Source organism: Psammomys obesus, unplaced genomic scaffold (assembly GCF_907164565.1).
Source record: "Psammomys obesus unplaced genomic scaffold, mPsaObe1.curated_primary_1811, whole genome shotgun sequence".
Taxonomy (NCBI): Eukaryota; Metazoa; Chordata; class Mammalia; order Rodentia; family Muridae; genus Psammomys; species Psammomys obesus.
Genome location: NW_026585895.1, coordinates 13,721,155 through 13,742,512, shown reverse-complemented (window position 1 = coordinate 13,742,512; position 21,358 = coordinate 13,721,155). Strand labels below are relative to the sequence as shown.

The following is a 21,358-nucleotide window of genomic DNA, read 5'->3' as shown; positions in this document are numbered from 1 at the left end:
AAGATTTATTTGGCTTGTGGTTTCAGTTCATAGTTGCTGGCGCCCTTATTTGGGGGCAAAACCGTTCATCTCGGGGCAGATGTGAAGCAAAGAGAGGAAGGAAGGGGCAGGGTCCTAGTATCTACTTTAAGGGTAAGCCCCAGTGAACCTCAACTAGACCCCACCTCCTAAAGGTTCCTACACCTCCACAGGCTAGTGGCCAGGCCTTTGAGCACTGAAGCCTTTCGTTCCTCTGTCCTTTAAGCTGGACCATCTAACTGAAGGTGTGTGTGGGTAACTATTAAAAATCAATTGGGATCAGAATCCTTCACCCTTAATGGTAGTTTACATTGCCAAATGCCAAAGGCAGCTAATTGGATGGCACCTGGATAGCACACCATCGCCGGGAGTCAAACTGACCACTGTATCTGGTAGTGGGGGAGCACTGTAAGGGGCAAAAGGATCAGACTTTGCTACTTAAGAGAGGTGCGTTGGGGCAACAGGCAAAATTCCAAGGAAACCCAACCTTGCTCTGGCGTAGCTCCCAAGTGTTCTAAGAGGACAAGGAGAAAAACAACAACAAAACTTGGGACAGATGTTATTTCAGAGAAAACCGTTCTTTATAAAACAACAACAACAAAAAACTAAAAGTGAGCGGAGAATACTTGATATTTCCAACCCAAGAAAGCCACTGCGAACTACCCTGAGGTAGTTATTAAACAAGGCTTAAAACAACCCGGCATGTTTGGCATTTGTTCCCTTTCTTTTCTGCCTCTGGCCGCCAGGAGGCGCTGCAACCCAGCAACCTCTTTGCCGGGACTGCTCGAAGCGCTCCTAGATGAGTCTTGTCTGCTCCGGGCCCCCGTAGCCCGGCGTCGCGCTCAGAGCTGTACTTCCGCTTTCTCGCGCGCCCTCCTAGGTTCCTCCCCGTCGGCCGCCCGCCGCCCGCCGGCCGGCCCCGTGCCGTTCTCGTCGGCTCCCGGAAGGGGGCGCTGTTTGCGGCGTCGCTGCGGCCCTGGCTGCCGGGCGACGATCTCCCGGCGGGCTGTGCGGCCCGGCTCGGGCGGCTGCGAGTGCCACGTCCCAAGTGCTACGCGGAGTCGCGGAGCGGGCGGTGCGCGAGGCGGAGCAGCGCTGAGCCGTCCGGGCCGTACGGATCGCCCGCCGCCATGGGCTCCTCGCAGAGCGTCGAGATCCCGGGCGGCGGCACGGAGGGCTACCACGTCTTACGGGTAAGGGCTGCGGGGCCGGAGGCCTGGGGGACGCCGGGGCGGCCAGGCCCGAGACCGCGGAGCGTCCTGGGCGCGGCTGCCGGCGACGTGGCCCGGGGACCCGCCACCCTGGCTCCCGGCCCTCCGCATGGCCTCGCCGCGCCCTGACCTGAGCCTCGGAGTTGGGAAGGGCAGGGGCCACACCGCCTCCCGAGGGCCCGGAGCCCGTGCCCGGCCGAGCCACAGGCTAAGCGGGGGTGCCACGGCAGGTGTCGGTTTCCCCTCGGCGCCCCCTGGGTGTTTGGAAAGGCCACCTGGGCAGGAAAAGGCGGCCAAATGGCCTCGAACTAGATCTGCCGGACTTGAATTTACTTGATTTTTGATAGGACTTTTCCGTTCCGGGTCGCTCCCGACCCTTCCAGATCTCTTCAACATTTCCTGGAGGAGAGGAACTTCCGTTCTTGTTCCCAAAATGAAAAAGGGAGATTAAGGTTTAGGTCAGTCTAGTAAAAAGCCACGGGGAGGAACGTTTCCAAAATAACCAGGTTTGATAGGGGAACTTAGCGTCAGATACCAGAGGGCAAAGACACATCCTCTTTGTGAATGGTCCTTTTCCTCGTGCAACCAGGAATGCGGTGACACCTGTGTGAGTGCTTAACATGAACTGTGAACAGAGTGGCCTCAGTCTGCCTCGCCATTTAGGGAAAGTACAGGGTCAAAAGGTGCTAGGTTCCCAAGCCAGACAATCTTCCCGAGAGTGTGCTTGCTACCTTCATTTTCTGCCCTGGGTCTCATGTTCTGAATGAGCTAACATTCTAAAGTAACCCACATCCTTTCTGGTGGCCTCTCCGTTCCACTCAGCTTCTCTAAACCCAGCTCTTGCTAGGTAGGTTAGTTTGTTTTTCCATGGTGTTTCTCCATAAGCCGTTTTACTTTCCTATTCCCTTCAACCGACCAAACTCCTAAATCCCACACTAATAGGGAAAATAGGAAGAGAGCTGCCTCATCCAGGATTCAGAAGACAACTAATAGCAGTGCTTTTTATTTACTTATTTATTTGTTTTAAATCTGGTCTGATTTTGAGTTGTCTCTTGTGAGGTATGTTATCCTGTTACTAGCTGATTCTCAGGAGTGGCAGACCGTGGCCATGAATCCTTAGGGAACTGTAGTATTTTTTGTAATGATAAACACCAGGGAAACCTAGAAAGCCACATTAGCGTTAATGAGTAGGGGAAAAAGCCTTTAGGGTCTTAAGAGACAAATCTTCATGTCAACAGGACTCCGGTTTAATGACCTCATTCCTCTGGAAGAGTATGTTTTCTTTATAGGTGCGCTTCTAAGGATTTCTGTGCTGTGCGAACATAGTCAGTAGTACAGATATGTTGCTGCTCTCTTTCCAGAGTTTTAGAAGTGTTAGGGCCTCAGTTACCAGTCTGCATCTGGAGCACAAATGTTGCAAAATAGGAAATTATTCTGGAGAGGGTTTTTATCAAAGGGAGCTTCTGTGATCATGTCATGAGAGCAAGTGTTTTCGATTTCATAACCCTTTCCCTAATCCTGTCACTCATCTTTTTTAACCTCTACTTTCAGAGGGAAGAGAACTATTTTCTTCCTTCCCTCTGTTACTGTCTAAGCGGATGGAGGGACACAACACTATAGAAAACTGAACTTGTGAACCAGTGTGTCTGCGGCAAGAAAATCCCAAGATAAACTCACGAGTTTGAACTGATCTAATTTCATTTTCTTTGATAACCAGTTCACCAGCCATGTACATGTCAGTGGCAAAAACCCCATTCACTGTTCTGATGCCCATACCTGCTGCTGTCTTACTATTACTTCAGGAGTCCACATGATAAAGTAAACTCTCCATTGAGAGACTGTTTTCAGTGCTTACTGTTCAGTTCTGCTTTACAACTCTTCGACAAGCTGAAACAGATCCAGCAATGCTCTAAGCGGTATTGTATTTCTGTCTTCCTGTCTGTTCTCTTAGGTGTTCTGTATTCTGCCTTCCTGCCTGGTTCAGTGCAGTTGTGATCACATATATTTAACTTGTTATCCCTGCTCCAGGGGTGACTATCCACCTCAGGAGTTTCTCGTGGCCAGCCAGTGTGTTGTATGCGTACAGAAGCGTCTCTTCCCACACCTGCCATGCTTTCCTCAGGTCTCTGCTTCTTTGTGTTCTCACTGGGTTCATATGATACATACTGTGAAGTTACTTTGAGGATCATTGACTTGAGCTTCATAGGAGCATGGGGTTAGCTAGCACCTCCTGGTGTTGAACACAGTTTTCTGGTCTTTTAAAAGGATATGTTGAGAACCTTAAGTTCTTTCTTTCCTTTTTTTTTTTTTTTTTTTCTTTTTTTTCTTTTTTTTCCCTAGCCAGGGTTTCTCTGTATAGCCTTGGTGGTCCTGGACTTGCTTTGTAGACTAGGCTGGCCTTGAACTCACAGAGATAATGCCTGCCTCTGCCTCCTGAGCACTGGGATTAAAAACATGCACCACAAAAAAATAAAATAAAATAAAATAAATGCACCACTGCCCTGTACCTTAACTACACTTAAAGTATACATTTTCAAAATTACAGAATTTTAATGTTCTGTAAATACAGATTTTTGCTTTCCTAAGTTGCTGTGTTATCTCTTCTTTAGAGCGCATTTATGCAAGTTTCAAGATAAAACAAAGTTACCTATAATTGTATTGTCTAAAGCAAATACTGGTGGAGCATTTGTCTTTTTATTTTCCTGTCCTTTACTTGGGCCCTCTTTGAATGATCTGGCATTATCAAGTAGAGTGTGGGCAAAATATATATTAGACCAGGGCGTGGACAGCCCCACCCATAGTGCAGCAACTGTAAGGTAAGGCAGGATTGCCAAAAGTTCAGACCAAGCTCAAGTGTAGAATGAGTGTCAGGCCACACTTAGTTACCCTGTTCAAAAAACAAGAACAAACAAACGAAGATGTGTTAGTCTTCCAGCCTAAATATTCAGCAGCTTTATTTCTTGGTAAAGAACTTGGAGCTTAAGCATTAATTAGAAAGCTATGCTTTCAAGGAAAAGTTTTTCAAACACCCTGAATGTTTTCAAAATGTTATTTTTTAAAAGTGGCTGTTGGGGCTGAAGAGATGGCTCACTGGTTAAGATCACATATACTGCTTTAGAGAAGCCCCAAATTCAGTTCCCCACATCAAATTGGATGGCTTACAAATGGTTATAACTCCAGCTGTAGCAGTGATTCTCCTGGCCTGTCACATGCACATACCACTCCCATCCCACATACACATAATTAAAAAGAAAATTAATCTTTAAAAATAAAAGTGGATGCTGGGAGTTGGAGAGATACTTAAGTGAGTCAAAGCACTTGCCACCCAACTTGACAAACCTGAGTTCAATTTCTAGGACCCAAAAAGTGGAAAAAGAGAACTGACTCCCAAAAGTTGTTCTCAAACTACCCTGTGTGTGCCATGGTGCCCACGGGCCTATACACTCAAACACGAAAAAAGTAAGTAAATTTTACAAATCTTTAAAAGTGAACTCTGTGGTAGTGCATGCCCTTATTCCAAGCACTCTGGAGGCAGAGGCAGGTAAATCTCTGAGTTTAAGCTCAGCCTGGTCACATAGCACGTTGAGTTCTAGGCCAGGCACAGTGGTGCACACCTTAAACTGGGGAAGATAGGGTAAGAGGTTCAGTAGTCAAGGCCAGTTGGGGGCAGGGGGGAGCACTGTGACATTTGGATGGAGCTCATAGAACAGCTTGTGGGAGTCAGTTCTCTCCTGCCACTGTGTCACAGAGTTTAAGAAATGTTATTTTTAAAATGTAAACAATAGGTTAAAACTATGTATCACTTTTTTTTTTTTTTCCTTCCCCAGGAAAGGGTCTCTGCTGCTCTGGCTGTCCTGGACTCACTTAGTAAACTTGGCTGGCCTGGAACTCACAGAGATCCACCTGCCTCTGCCTCCCAGAGTGCTGGGATTACATGCATGCTCTACCACACCAGGCAGAACTATGTATCACTTTTATTGCTGTCCTTGAAACCTAATGCAAGGGAGAAAATGTGTCAGTCAGGGCTTCTAGATTTTGTTAGAAGTTACTGTAATTGCCTCCTGCAGTTGCTGTATGTTGAATGCCAGATTTTTGCTTTGAGTTAACATTTGTTATCAAGTGAGTCCAGCAAAGCTATTTTCAAGTCACATCTTTGGAGTAGTCTCATAGATGCACGCAACTCAAAATCCGCTCCCTGAGGGCATTCTGGAACCAGCCCTTACACCAATTTGGGGACGTGTTGTGTACCCTGCTGACGGAGGGGCCACTGAGATGCTTTGCATCTCCCTTGTAATCAGGGGCCTAACCCAAGCCTGGCTGCAGACTCCACAGCATTTGGGTGCTAGTTTCAGAATGCAGAGTGGCTGCACTTAGTCGGAACTCAGGCGGAGCTGCCCTGTTTTAGTGATGATTCCCTAACTGATGAAAAGAGGCCCTGTTACAAGGGGCTACTTTTCTTTTTTTTTTTTACAAACTCGCAAACAGCTGGGCTATTAATGTTGTTTCCAAATGTAATTAGAGTTCTTTATAAACAGGTACCACCTGCAGATTCTGCCTCTCTCCCAGTTGATCTTGTCAGTTTAACACCAAGAAGGTTTTTAATTCATAAATCTCCTTTGAAATTACCTTCAAATGCAGGAAGCAGAGCATTCCAGTTTCCTAAAGCCCCAGGGACACAACACAACACATGAACTTAGGCACTTTTAAACATTGTATCACTGAGCATAAACTTTCTTAGTCTTGAGCAAATTAATCTCTGGGCCTGCTGGGCTCCTCACTGGCCAGCCCTCCTGCTCTCTGTGACCTGGGGCTTCGGTAAGGATTCTGTGCAGTGCTGGTCCCACTGCCTTCTGGGCCAGTGCCACTGACACCACTGCACTGAATAGTCTACTAAAAGGACTGTATTCATTTGATTCGTTGATTTAAAAAAAAAAAAAAATGTGAACTGGTACATACTTAGGAAGCTCAGTTTGTGTGCTTTGGAATATGGCCACATATTGCCTTTGGAAATGTGATTATCTAGTAAGATGAGTTGTTTCTTTAAAAGACACTTGGGATCAGAGTGCTTACTGAGAGACTGTATGTTATCCTTTTGGCATTGCAAATAAGTTTTCCACACCAGAAAAAAAGAATAGTGCTCAATTTTTTCTTTTATTCTTTTCTTCCTCCCGTATACACCTTTTAAGATCATCGAAACATATTTTCAAAAATAGGGAACCACATCACCTAGTGGACATGCCACACTGAGAGACCCTTCTAGTGGACCATCCAGGGACACACACTGCTGTTTGCTCAGCAGTCCCGTGAACCTCTTCAGCCTGTCTCTCTCTGAACGTAGCTACAGCAGCGCCTCTGCCTCCTCTGTTACCCAGCCCCACAGCGCACTTTAGACATGGAAGTACCTGAAAACAAGTGAGTCCTGTTAAACCATGGTCACCCTGTGCATGAGGTGAGCTGCTCCATGGCATACTCAGGACCGTGGTGAAGACTCTGAAGGTGCTGGGGCAGCACTTACGTTATTGTACTTAGGTTGTTGCCTGGTTTGTGAAATCCGCTGTTGCAGTGATTGTTCCAGTTTCAGTAGTGTTTTGTTGTTTTGTTTTGTTTTTCCAATCAGCTAGTAGCTGCTTTTCTGCCTGTGTGCCTAGCCTTGTATATGCTGCTATTTGAAATACAAGTTTGCAGGGCACTAACAAGGTGGCTTGCTAGGTACCTGATCTGACACAGAGGTCTGCCGTCCTGAGCTTGGTCCCGGGGTTCCACAAGACATCAGAGGGAAATGGTCCCTAGGAGTTGTCCTCTGAGCTCCACCCCCATTCTGGGTGTGCACACTGCACACTTTTTCTCTTACACACACAAAATAAAAAATAAATGGAGTAAATAAATGTAAAAATTAAAGTTTAAGTTTGGTTCAAACCTGACCCTTTATTCTTGTCCCTAAAGCATGTGCATATATGGTGCTTGTTCCTTTTAAAGAAGTTTCATTTTTAAAGAAATTGTTTCCTGAAACACAGGTGAGCACCGTTCTCTTCCTCAGTACTCTGCCCACTTTGAGTGTATACATTCATTGGAGCCCCCAAGAACCCAGGTGGTCTCGGTGCTCTGCATTTGATGTTCTGCATGCGTTCCGGCCTCACAGACTGCCTGCTCGGCTGCCTCACTCCACACCAAGAGAAAGCACAGAGAGGTTCATCTGATTTTACCCAGTCACAGCAAGCTCTCCTTCCCCAAGAAAAACATCTAAATCAATATTCCAGCTAAGGGATTTGGATAGGTTTTGTTCCCATTCCAGACCTTTTCCAGAAAGTTGGGCAAGTCTTTTTGCCATTATCTGCCAATTCTTTTTGGTCCTCAGCAGTGGGATTCTTTGTTTGAGGTGAGGGTCTATTTGTGTTGGAAATTATGAGCTAAAGTCTCAGCCTTCTGAATAATAGGCATACTACTGCGGCTTAATAAATAACAGTTTAAATTGCTTTGTATTACATATTACATCATAGGATCAGTGTTAGAACATTCCCTTTGTGTTACTTGGAAGAACATGAGAGGAGAATTTGTTGATGAGTGAGGCCTAACATCTTCTATCCTATTGCAGAATCATTACTATAAATCATGTTTTTTTATAACCACAGCATTTAGGTTTCATTTTTATTATGTCACAATTGCAAATCTTCCATTGTTATGATCCTGTAAGTACACACGTGTGCAGTTGAAGTGAGTCCTCCGGGGGTCACATGCATAGAATTTATTTTCTAGCCTTTTTTAGTTTTGATTTTTAGTCAGGGCCTCACTTTATAGCCCGGGTTGGTACTCACTAGATAGCCTCGGCCAGCCTCAAGTTTGTGGTAACTCCCTCCGTCAGCCTCCTGAGAACTGGACTTACAGGTGGGCCCACCACACTCAGGTATTTTATAGCCTTGCTTAGCATCTCTCCTGCTTTTAAGTCAGTACAAAAGTGAGAATGCTTACATGCTTACGTTGAGAGCCAGGGGACATGATGGTACAGTCATTCATAGAGACTTTATCTCTATCTTATTAAAAAAAAAAGAATCTGTGATACATTTGGGCTGGGAGGTAGCTCCTCTCAGTGGTTGCTGAGCAGGAGGACCTGAGTTTAATCCTCTATCAATATGTCTAACCATCAGAATATGCAAGTCAAAGCTACCCCAGCCAGAGTGGCCAACATCAATAAATCTGACAAATGTTGGAGAGGATGTGGAGAGAAAGGAACCTTTATTCACTGTTGGGGTTGCAAATTAATACAGTTATTGTGGGAATCTGTTGGGAGATTTCACAGAAAGTTAAAAATAGAACTGTAAAATCATGGGGTTTTTTTCTATGCCCTTTCTAGCTCCCGAATAATGACAGAGACCTATTATGCTTACATAAAGCTTCAGGCATTATAGCTGGGCAGATACTCAGCAATTCTAACCTGACATTTCTGGCCTGCCTACTTCCCAGCCATGTGGCCCATTACCTGCCATCTTAGTTTCACCCTGGCTGTTCCTTCTTCATCCATGTTCCGATGCATCCAGTCCTCACCTGGAACCCCTCACTGGGATCGGAAAGTCCTGCCTTATCCTCTCCTGCCCTGCTATTGGTTGTTCAGCTCTTTATTGACCAATCGGGGTGATGGAGAACAGTGTTTACAGAATGTTGAGTGAGGAGATGCTTCATAAAAGTGAAAAAGCCAGCATCCAGACTATAACCAGATCTCTGGGTACAGAAATCAGCATTTGTATGCACAATGCACAAAAACATCCTCCAACGGTTATTTCCCTTCAGGGCAAAAAACGGCAGATTGTACCATAGCGTTGTTTGCATCCCCATATTTACTGCTGCTTTATGTACTATAGCAAAGAATTGCAATCAGCCTACTTTGTTTATCAACAGAGGAGTAGATAATCAGATTTTGGTCTACGTGTGTGTGTATAAAATGGAATACTACTCAGCTCTTAATAAGTGATAAAATTTCCAGGAGAGTGGATAGACTTAGAATGTGTGGTATTAAATGAGGTCACATAATCTCAGAAAGGAAAAAGACAAAAAAAACCCCCTATGTTCTGATGCAGAACCTAGGCAACAATATTTGTATATGTGTATACAATGACAAATGTGCGTGTAGATACAGTATATCATATAGGAAAGAGAACAAGAAAAGCCAAATATTAGGAGAGGAGGCAGGGCTGGAAACAGGTCATGAACCTGAGTCATGAATGGAGATATAAAGCCAACTGCGTGTCTTGTTCTAACTGGATTTTCACTTTTGTTGGAGGACAAGAGCATTCAAATACATTAGTGGCTGGAGAGATGGCTCAGAGATTAAGAGCACTGACTGCTGTTAAGATCGATGATGATGCGGCAATGGGGTACCCCCTGAGGAATTATACCATACAACAGATCTGGTATAAAGGAGGGTTACTGGGAAAGGGAGAGAAAGAGTGGGAACAGAGAGAGGCTGGAGTAGAGAGAAAGGGGAGGTAGGGGTCCTTAAATCCTGCACACACCTGGTGCGCCTGGCTTGCAGCTCTCAACAGGTGATGACATAAGCAATTGCTAGGACCCCAAAGGCAGACCAGCTGAATCACCTGTACACTCACAGCTGCTCATCCAGAGGACCCAGGTTTGATTTTCATCACCCATGTGGCGGTTCACAGGCTCACAAATCCAAGCTTCTGCAGGCACCAGGCAAAACAGCCATACACATAAAGTAAAATAATAAAAGCACTGATATATTTGTTAATAAACCGTACAATCCAGTGTGGACCGTTTGTTCTGAATGGTCACTCCAACTGTATAGACATTCATCTAATTGCATAGTGTTTTGGTCTAGTTAATTTCTGTGTATGATCTTTTTTTTTTTAATTTACAACTTTTTTTAATAATAAACTTTGAAATATAAACAAGGAAGGTGATAAAATAATAAAAAGACAGTTGTTCCCCACTTAGCCTGCTGTACCTGTAAGTCACCTGTGGCTCTCTGTCCTGTTGCTCTGCAGTAGCCATTGTGTATACACCAGCTGCAAAGCAGAGAAGTCATGCATGAAGAGTGCCCAATACCCACCTCCACCCAAACTTGTGATATTGTGAGACTCCCCTCTAATACCCCTCTCCCAGCTGGGAGTGGGAGATAGATGTGGAGTGACTGAAGTTGAAATGTTTTGATAATTCCTTTTTATTTTTTATGTGCATTGCTGTGCTGCCTACATAAATGACTGTTGAGGGTGTCAGATCCCCTGGAACTGGAGGTATAGACAGTTGTGAGCTGTCATGCAGGTGCTGGGAATTGAATCTGGGTCCTCTGGAAGAGCAGCCCGTGTTCTTAACCACTTGAGCATCTCTCCAGCCCTGTGGCGTTGAAGTCTTAATCCCAGAGAAGAAGCAGTAGGCTATGTGTTACTCGATTCTGATTGTCACATAAGGCGATTCTAGGCACACCTCCGGTGGGCTATGATTGCATACTGATAAATTCATTATGATGGATTATGGTGAAAGGTTGGAGGTCAGGTCTGGCTGAAGGAAGTAGGCTTCTGGGGTCATGTTCTTGAGACCTTTTCTTCCGGTAAAGCTTGCTGTTAATCCTGTATAACCAAATCACCACACAGAGACTGGGTTTATTTTGTTAACCTAGAACACAATGCTGGGCAATAATTACTCCCTCTTAAACCTCCAAGCCCTCATAGTTTCCTAACATTTAAATTTTACCCATTATACTTTTTGTGAAATCTTAGGTCTGGTTCATTCTCCACGTCATTCCCAGATCTGTCCTCCAGCTCTGCTCTCCTCATTTTCGTCTGCCCTTCTTTCCTCCTCCTCTGCCTTCCACCTTCCTGTCCTCTGGCTCCTCTCTCTCCCGCCTACTCCTTCCTCTTTATTGCTCAACATTGTGGCTGGTTGTTTTATATTGGATGTTTACGCAAAGTTGAGACAGGATGCTTAGAATAAGTATCACAATGCAATATCTGGATTGAAACCAGAGGTGGGGGGAGAAATCAGCATTTGAATGAACAAGGGTCAGGTGTATATATTTCAAAAGAACATTATACCAATAAAGTTCTGACAAAGATGCTTTGCTGGGAAGGAATCAGACAACAAATGAAGTCTATGTGCATGAGGGAGATGGGCCGACTGCTTCAGGGTAAGTTTGGTAGAACTTTAATAGATGATCAGAAGAAAAAAGTGGCAAGTAGAAGGCTGGAGTGAGGACTCAGTGAGTAGAGGCGCTGACTACAAAGCCTGGCCACCAGCGTTCAGTCCGAGAAAGCCACGTGGATGGAGAGGACAGGCTCTCACAAGCTGTCCTTTCACACGTCACACACATGCCATGGCATGCACACACCCCGAGTCACACAAAATAGACAAATGTGAAAAGGGAAAGTTGAAAGCTAATTATATCCATGGGCAAAAACTAGTGCTACTGTACAAGGCGATTTTTCAATTTCAATTTTTTTTTTTTTCAGCTCAGAGTACCACTAATGCAGAGTATTTTGTGCCATGAAAAATGCCCTTATCATGTAGTGAATTTTTGGTGTGTTGGCTCTTCTGTTTGAGTTTTTGGTATTTCTTCATATCACAACAACCTAATGGATTTTATGACCTGTGGAAACTTACTCACAGTAGCTGGACAGCACATTAGGAATCACTTGTTTAGAAATAAATGATTCAAATTCCAACTTTTAGACATAGTTTATGGGTTTGTTTTTGTTTTATCGATTTGGTTGCTACCATTTTAATTACTTTGAGTTTTATAGTAAGGAATCACAGAGGTTAAAATGTTTGGAAACCAGTGTCTTGTGTTTCCCAGACTAGCCTCAACTCACAGTGTAGCTGAGGATGACCTTGAACCCATGATCCTTCCTCCACTTCCTATAATGAGAACACTGACTTTATTTTTCTTTTATGTGTGTGGATGTGTCAGCTGTATATATGCCTGTATTTTTGTATACCACATGTATGCAGTGTCCACTGGGACTGCAGCCAGATGGTTAAACACTGTCATGTAGGTGCTGGGATTTGAACTTGAGCCCTCTGGAAGAGAAACCATTGCTCTTAACCACTGAGCCATTTCTCTAGCCCCTTCATACTAATGTGATTAAAAAAAAATGGCTCGTTTACAATATCATGTTTCTCTGTTTTGTGGAATAGGAACAAGATCTAGAACATTTCGTCCTAGCAGTCACTGGTCAGTGTCTCTGTGTCTTGCCTTTTCCAGAATCTAGATGGTTGGAACAATATAGTCTCTATGAAGCTCTTCACAGCAGCTTGTTGAAATTCACGAGTGTTTAAAATGTGTCATTCCTCCCCTCCCCAGCATCACATATAACACTAAATACAATGCTGCCCTCTCCTATCTTGTTTGTGGCAAATGCTGTCCCAGTGAGTAAACCTTCAGGACCATGTACTAACTGTGCTCTGTTGAAATGGGTTCTTGTCATTGCCATGTAGGTTTGTGCTGTCCGGTAGAGGAGCACCTGTGGCTATGTTTAGTTAGTTAAATGAAATTTAAATCGCAGCTCGTAGTTTCACTAGCCAGGAGCTTTGTGGATGGGATGATGTTACTGGTGGCCACCGTATCGGAAGTCCCCATATACACACTTAGGGAAACACCGTCAGCGCTAGGGCAGGAGCAACAGCTGGCCTAACCTTGTACTTTGCACAAGACACCTTCACATTTCTACCTACCCCTGCCCCAAGACAATTTCTCTGTGTAGCCTTGGCTGTCCTTGACTGACTTTGCAGACTCAGAGAGGTCGGCCTACCTCTGCCTCCCTGAGTGCTGGGATTACAGATGTGTACCACCACGCCCAGCTCGTTTCTACCTTTTATGTACTACACGAATCTACCTTTTACATAAACTCGCAGTAAGTGCTAAGTGACTCAGCAGCCTCTTCTCAGGACTTTTGCTTGTTGTTTTGATGGGTTGGGGCTCAGACTTGTAGATTGGGTAAAGTAAGTGTGCATCAACAAGTGGCCCTGAAGTGTTGTGAAAAATGAGCATCAGAGCAAGTTTTTATTTTTTGTTTTGTGGCCTTTACATTGACTGCTCAGTCTTTTTTTTTTTTTTTTTTTAACATAGTTGCAGGTTCTCACACTTTGCATGAAGGTGAGGTGTGGACATGCTCTTAAATTATAGTAATTTCATTTCTGTAGTATTTTCAGATAGAAGGAGATTGCCTTAGGTTGTAGCATTAAAAGAGTCCATTAAAATGTATTGCTTGGTGAATTTTTACAAACAACTCTTGAACAGCATGGCCCTTCCAGTAGCACCCCCCCCCCCAGGGTGGATTCTGTCTACTACACTCACATGTGGCAATGGCAGTTAGTTGACCTATTCTTGAACTGCATATAATATGCACTCATTTCTGTATATCTTCTTTGCCTCAAATATTGCTTTATCCGGGTTGCATTTTAGTACTATTAATGTTGAGAATATGCTGCCAATCTGCTGTTGATGGGCATTTGTATAACCTTCAGTTTGGGGCTATTACAAATAGCAGCACTGTTGTGAACTTTGTACTGGGCCTTTTAGAGACATTTGCATACCTGTTTCTTTGGGAACACACTTTAAGAGTGGACTACTGGGTCAAAAGCTGGACATGTTTTCAGTATTAATAGATGAGCCCACTAGCAATGGTTGAGCTTTGAGTGTGCACCCTCATTCACCCTTAGGGATCTCCATCGTTCTTGGTCGGGACATTCTGATAGCTGTGCGATGCTGCACCATGGCCTTGGTTTGCATTTCCTCAGTGACCACTGACGTTAAGTCATTTTTATATTTAGTCTCATTGTTTAGTATCAGCTAAAGTTATTTATCTGTTTCTTTGTTGTTGCCTTTTAAAAGCATCCTTATTGAGATATAATTTGCTTACCATGAAGTCCAGTCTTTTAAAGCATATGCTTTGCTGTTTTTATTGTATTCTGAGTGCAGCCATCCTCACCATCTGTTTCCAGAGATCATTTTATGACTACAGAAAGAAACCCATGTCCGTTAGTAAGGGCTCCCCTTCCTCAAGTTCACTGCCTTGAGCAACTGCTAACCTCCTGTCTGTCATCATGGGCTCCAGGAAGTTCATAATTGGCACGATGCAGTGCCTGGCTCTTTTAACTGGCTTGAGTTAGCATAATGCTTTCAAGGTTTGTCCATGTCAGACTGTGCATTAGTGCAGCATTTCATTCCTTCTGGTGGTCAGACCACATTTTGTTTATGCATTCATTAGTTGAGGGATGTTTGGGGAGTTTTTACTTTTAAAGATTTTGGATAATACTGTTATGAAATTTTTGTTATGGTTTTTGTGTGTATATTTTCATTTCCTTCATTTATACTTAGAAATGGAATTGCTAATCATATCATAACCATGTGCTTAACATTTTGAGGATTTGACAGACTAATGCAGTGGCTGTCCCTTTTTGTATTCTCCAAAGCAATGAATATTTGTTTTGCTTAGTTGTGTATTTTGTCACTTTTTAAATAGATGATTACTGCTTTTTGTGTGCATTTTTGGAAGTCTTTGCATTCTGGAGAGTCTCAGATACCCTGCTTTGCTTTCTATGAGCGTTATTGTTTTTCTTTTACTTTTGATCTGCCATCTGTCTGCACTCAGTTTTTGAGAGGCAGTCTTATTAAATGAGTCTCCCCTTCCCAGCTACCCCTTCACAAATCTACTTACTTGTGTAAAGAGTAGCAGGCATTTAATACGTGGCTGAAAGAGTAAGTTAGTATCCAGGTGCTGGTAGGTTGCAGAGATTTACCAGGTAACTGCTGGTAGGGAGATGGGCTTCCCATCTGGATGGCCCTGTTGTCAGCTAGAGCTCAGAGGCCACTTCATCAGCTTGACCTCATTGCATCTTTACAGTATTTTCATACAGTAGACACCATTGTCCTGTACCTGCAAATGAGAAAACCGAGTCCCAGAGAGGCAAATAAACTTTATTGAGGTCACACACACAGTCATTAAGTGGACAAATTTATGACTTAAAACAGCTCCAAAAGGAGACCAACAGAGCCAGTAAAACTGAGCCTGGGGCCCCTGCAGAGACTAATAACCCAGCCAAGGACAATGCATGGAGAGGACCTAAAACCCCCAGCTCAGATGTAACCCATAGACTCCGTCTCCAAGTGGGTTCCCTAATAAGGGGAGCAGGGGCTTTCTCTGTCATGAACTCAGTGACAGGCTCTCTGATCACACCTCCCCTTGGGTGGGGAGCAGCCTTGCCACGCCACAGAGGAAGACAATGCAACCAGTCCTGATGAGATCTGATAGGCTAGGGTCAAGTAGAAAGGAAGGAGGACCTCCCCTGTTAGTGGACTGGGCGAGGGGCATGGGTGGAGAAGAGGGAGGGAGGGTGGAATTAGGAAGAAACGGGGGTTGGGGGGACACAGCTGGGATACAAATTGAATAAATTGTAATTAATGATAATAAAAAAAATTTTTTTTTTAAAAAGTGTCAGCCCTAGCTGGGGGTGGTGCCACACATCTCTAATCCCAGTACTAGTCTATTCCAGGCCAGTTAGCCAAGGCTAGATAGTGAGACTATCTAAAAACAAAACAAAAACAACCCAGAAAGCATCAAAACAAAAGCTTCCTGGAGCAGGCTGCACATGCTTGTAGTGTCAGCACCCAGGGAGCCCGGGAAAGAGAACTGTTAGGCTGAGGGCCAGCATAGGCCACACAGCAGAGAGAGAGAGAGAGAGATGCTATACCAAATCAAGGCAAACAGATCCAGTTGTAGCTGGGGAGAGGGTGAAGACACATCTACTTACTAGTCAGAGCCCCTGTGGCAAGTGGTGTGAAATGTCCCCCGTCGGAAAAAAGCTAAGTTAACCTTTGGGCGCCTCAGGATGACTTCTGTCTTTTCACTAGGTCCATGCCTAATTTGATTATCTAAATATGAATCGTCTAAACATGGCTTCTAAATGGCCACTGATAGCACCTGTCTAGAAGCCAACTAGTTTACTGATCAACTTGGGGTTTCTTTCCTGAAAAGTTTATCTTTTAGTTTAAAAGAGCCAAGGAAAGTACTTTTGCAGTATCATCAGCTTCCAAAGATGACCCCACACTGCTTCCTAGAATGCGGCCCCGCCCGCCCTCACAACATAATAGGGTTTAAAGTATCTGTTTGAAATGGAAAGCTTCCAATATCAGGAGTAGCCTTCCTGTAACTCAAAAGACTCAATAGTTTAGTCTGAATTCAAAAGAAATAAACAACCCTTTATATTTTTCCATTTCATTTGCTACAAACATTGATTTCATCTGTTTTTAATGGACCTTGAAATTAATTTCTTTCTCAGATTTACTATACACCACTGGAGCCCAGCACAAATTAGGGCAAGTAGATAACTTAATTACTGCGACACCAGCAGAGGGAGCGCTGGAAATCGATCTCTGGGTAGTACGCCATTTGTCACAGCATGGGAAATAGGGCCTGCAAGACTTAGGGGCACTGGAGCTCTGCATGGGTACTAACAAGACTCTCCTCAGCAGCTGATGACTACTTCCATACTTTCCCAGGAGGCAGAGGCAGGCGGGTCTCTGAGTCTGAGGCCAGCCTGGTCTGCAGAGCGAGCTCCCAGACATCCCTCACAGAGAGGCCCTGCCTCAACAACCATAGAAAGAGAAGAGGGAACATCGACTCCAGAAGCGGAGTGCTAGTCTGGATGTCCCTGTAGGCATAGCCATGGTTGCCTGTGCTTATGGCTGTGTGTGAACTGTAATTTGCATAGCCTCAGAATGCCCATAAGAGCCATGTGCTCTAAAGCTCTAGGTGTGGTGCCTCATTCCTGGAACCCCAGCACTTAGGGAGACCAAGGCAGGAAGATTGCTGGCAGTTCAGACCAGCCTGGACCAACAAAACAAAGAAAAACTATATAGTCTCTTACAGAAAATTGGCGTACAAACTTCATTTCTAGAGTAGTTTTGACAGTGTTAATGACTTCAAGCAGATTAAAAATTCCATGCAGTGGCAGGTATGCCAGCAAACACCTTTGCCCCAGTAGGTGCCTGAGCATGAGGCCAGCCTGGTCTGCAGAGTAAGGGCCTGTCCAAAACAACAGTTACACACTTGACAAAATACTTTGGAAAGCAGGTGCGAAATTAATTGTATTCACTTTGGGGTTTATTGGTTATATTTCTGTTGCCGGCAGTCAGTATCGCTATGAATTTAGACAAGTTTGATAGTTAATCCACAGATCTTACCTTTTAGGACTTCCTCTCTCTATGCTAGTCCCCACTCTGTTAGGTTTGTGATTAGAGGCCTGAGAGCAGCTCCCTTCGTCCTCCTCGATGCTCTGCAAGGCCAGCTGTCTGCCCTGACATTGCTCCTCTGTGGGTGTTGAGCTGAGTGGTACGCAAGAAATAAATGCTGGAAAGTGTTGCAGCTCTGATTGTTCACCATATCATCTGTGGATTCTGCCCCCTACCTCTGCTTTTCATTTTCAAGTATTTATTTCAAGTATCCCTTTTACAGGTACAGGAAAATTCCCCAGGACACAGAGCTGGACTGGAGCCTTTCTTTGATTTTATTGTTTCTATTAACGGTTCGAGATTAGTAAGTTTGGCTTTTTATGGTTTTATATATAGAACTTTGTAATTTTCTTCAAAGTGGAATTTTTCCTAATTTTCTAGGTTGGGTATGTATCGACACCTTTTAGAAATAATCATATTAGGGGCTATTGGGATTTCTCATTGGGTGAAGGCTCTTGCCACAGAAGTCTCAGCACCTGAATTCAGTCCCTGGAACACATGCAAAGATAGGAGGAAACTGATTACACAGAAGTTCCTTTACCTCCACATGTGCCCTGCAGAACATGAGCTCTCACTCTCCTTTGAGCTCTCTCTGTCTCTCACACACACACAATCAGGTGTTCACACAATCATATCTTTAAATTTTGTTTGTTTTGTTTCTTTGAGACAGGGTCTCACTATGTAGCCCTGGAACTCACAGAGATCTACCTGCTCCTGAGTCCTGGGGCTAAAGGCATCCGCCACTGTGCCCAGCATGTTTAAATTTTCACAAGAATGACGCTAGTGAACATAAAAGCATCACATCAGCTCACAGAAATAGAATCACTCCAGATTTGTACATTAGATACTGAAGTTTGATTTTTTTTTTTTTTTCTAAGCTATTGACAAATGGACTAGGAAACTTCTTGTCCATTTTCTTGGATCTAAGTCCCATGATACATTTTTTTAGAGTAATTCTCAAAAATTACAAAAGAAAAAGTTGTTCTCAAAAAACTGCTTTTTCTAAACTGCCTTCAGTTTACTGGTAATACAGTTCTTTGGAAAATAAATTATGTAAGCTTTGCAAAGGGAATTTTTATGACTATCTATTTGGCTGGCTCAGTTTTATAATGGTCCTATTAAGTTTTTGCTGACAATTTGACAGTGTTTCTGACATGATGACCTTTGTTTAATGAAATATTAACATTATTTCACTTCTTGCTTTTTGTTCTTAATAAACAATAGAGCATATATTGGAAAGGAGGGTCCAAAATAAGACTTTAAGGTAGCAGTGTTTTAGATTTTAAAACAAAGTCATTGTAACTTTGTTACCTCATATTTTGTTTTCACTGAGTTGTTTGCTCACTCTAGCATTGGGTTGGAATGTTCAATGTCAGCTATTACAAATGTCAGCTTAGCTAATGATCAGAGTCCTTCATTTTCTGACATTCTTTAACTTGGAGAAACATTTGAATGTTAAAAAAAATATATTTTTGCCTGATAAGTTTATATTTATACTGATATTCTTATTACTTTTATGAGAATGCTTAAATAATAATTACCATTATTTTTGTTTATTAAAGACTATGGTCTCTGTGTGTTTGTAGAATAAAGACAATGACACTCTCAAGGATCTACTAAAAGCCAACGTTGAAAAGCCTGTAAAAATGCTCATCTATAGCAGCAAAACCCTAGAGCTCCGGGAGACCTCAGTCACACCAAGCAACCTGTGGGGCGGCCAGGGTTTGTTGGGAGTGAGCATCCGTTTCTGTAGCTTCGATGGTGCCAACGAAAACGTTTGGCATGTGCTGGTAGGTACACCGTGAACTGCCCCTGTGGGCGTGAGCGCAGTGTAGGACGCTGGAAGGATGCTGGTCTTCTCCAGGTTGGCAAGACTGTAGAGGCTTTTGTGTGTGTGTGTGATTATTATTAGAGGATGTGTTGTACGGGGTATTGTTAGGGGTTGTGTTGAAGGGGTATTATTAAGGGGTTGTATTGTATGGAGTATTATTAGGGGTTGTGTTGTAGGGGGTATTATTAGGGATTGTGTTATACAGTGTATAATTAGGGGTGTATCTAATTGTACAGATATTATTAGGAATTGTATTATAGAGATATTGTTATGTTTTTTTCATTTCTGAAAATCAGCATTCATTGCTGTTTAGCAATGAATGTTTACGGATTATTATTAATTCAAAGAAGACAATCCAAAGAGTTTATATTGCAGACAGTTACAGAAATATTTTATGTATTAAACATGATACAGTTTTTGTGGTTGGAAATTTAAAATACAGGTATATTCTCTAGTTTCTTAGATCTAACATTATCTCTAACATGGGAATATTGGGGATTCTTCAGTCACTCTAATTAAGAGCTGTCACTCTGAAACTTGGAAAATTGCTTTCTGTGTGTTGAGTTGGGTTGTATCTGTGTCACCCTAGGAAGTGGAGTCAAATTCCCCAGCAGCACTGGCAGGACTGAGGCCTCACAGTGACTACATCATTGGAGCCGACACCGTCATGAATGAGGTATTAGCACTGCCTGGTAAGGAAGGTTGCTGTGAGCACTAGTGGTGAGCCACACCACACCCTCTCTGCTCTTGAGTTCAGCCCATAGCCACGCTTTGCATTTAGAGTTAAAACCTCTGTAGCGTCGATTAAGACACCTTATGCCTGAAGGTGTTAAATGGAACATCTGGATGTTGTCTCCTTAGGTGTAGCTGTGAGGAAAACATCATGTCCTTGAACAGCTCCTTTGTGTAGCACACAGACACCTGCAGAGGCTTTCCTCCAGCAGGTCTCCTTTCCCTTGATGGGACTTGTTCATCTCTACAGTGCTGCAGAGATTCTCCCTTAGCTCAGCGGTGTTGGTCAGATCCTTTTCGTTGTCTTAGCTGGTGGAAGTACATACAAAACCAAAATACAGAAAACAAAGGCACCTGAGGCTTTCATAATAAAGTAAACGCAGCCACCTTAGAACCCGGGGAAGAACACTTGAGAGGCCTTGGGAACTGGCTGATGCCTGGCTCTGGTAGAATTGCTTGAATTACTGTGTACATTAAATTAGGCTCTGCTTGGCCAGTTGGCATTAAATCGTGATCTCTGTGTCTAAGGTAGGGCCCTGAAGCTGAGTTCTTTTAGGAGGGTGCTCAGCTGACTGATAGGAGCCAGATTTTGAGACCCACTGTCCTCAAGTACAGCACCTTCAAGCTTTTTCTCTTAATGGTGTGCAGTCTGAAGACCTGTTCAGCCTTATTGAGACGCATGAAGCAAAGCCCCTGAAACTCTACGTGTACAACACAGACACTGACAACTGCCGAGAAGTGATCATTACACCAAACTCTGCGTGGGGCGGAGAAGGCAGGTAAGGGCGTTCCCAAAGTGAAATGACAGCTGTGTAATCTCAGCAGTCAAGTGTGTTACAACTTTTCTTTTACTGTGTTGTAAAAGAATGGTTTTTATTTTTAAATATTTTAACATCTTGATTTCTATTAAAACTCTGAAAAAAGAATTGATGTAGAGTAGTCAAATTAATAATTCGGTTTTTTAAAGTACATGACTAGGGAGAATAGCACCTATTTTATAGCACATTTGTTTTGTTTTGCTTTGCTGTCTCTGGCCTAAGAGCTAACTGCCTTTCTAATCTGACAAATTATCAAGTGTAAATCGTGATTACAGAAAATCCTAGGCAGAGTTAAACTGTACATGCTTCCGCCTCCGCTGGATCTGTGTGGTTTCCTTGCTGCATAGAGGGCTCTCTGTCCTCACAGTATTTGTAGTTCACTCCCTGAGGTTCTTGAGGGAACCTCAGGATTCTAAGTTGTTGCAAGTCAAGAAAAGTGAGAGGAGTATCTCATTGTCTACTGTTCAGGCCTCCAAACGCCCAGAAATAAGATCTTCTCTAGGCATTTATA

At 43.5% G+C, this 21,358-nt stretch overlaps 1 protein-coding gene across 1 annotated transcript in view; it reads left to right on the top strand.

Annotated features, from left to right (window-relative positions):
- Positions 1-1,020: 1,020 nt before the first annotated feature.
- The window catches only part of Gorasp2 (golgi reassembly stacking protein 2), a 31,260-nt gene continuing 10,922 nt past the window's right edge, over positions 1,021-21,358 (top strand). The window contains exons 1-5 of the mRNA XM_055600222.1: positions 1,021-1,211; positions 17,690-17,770; positions 19,053-19,256; positions 19,887-19,973; positions 20,678-20,808. Coding sequence (XP_055456197.1) covers positions 1,149-1,211; positions 17,690-17,770; positions 19,053-19,256; positions 19,887-19,973; positions 20,678-20,808 — 566 coding nt within the window. The 5' untranslated portion in view covers positions 1,021-1,148. The remainder of the gene's footprint in view (positions 1,212-17,689; positions 17,771-19,052; positions 19,257-19,886; positions 19,974-20,677; positions 20,809-21,358) is intronic.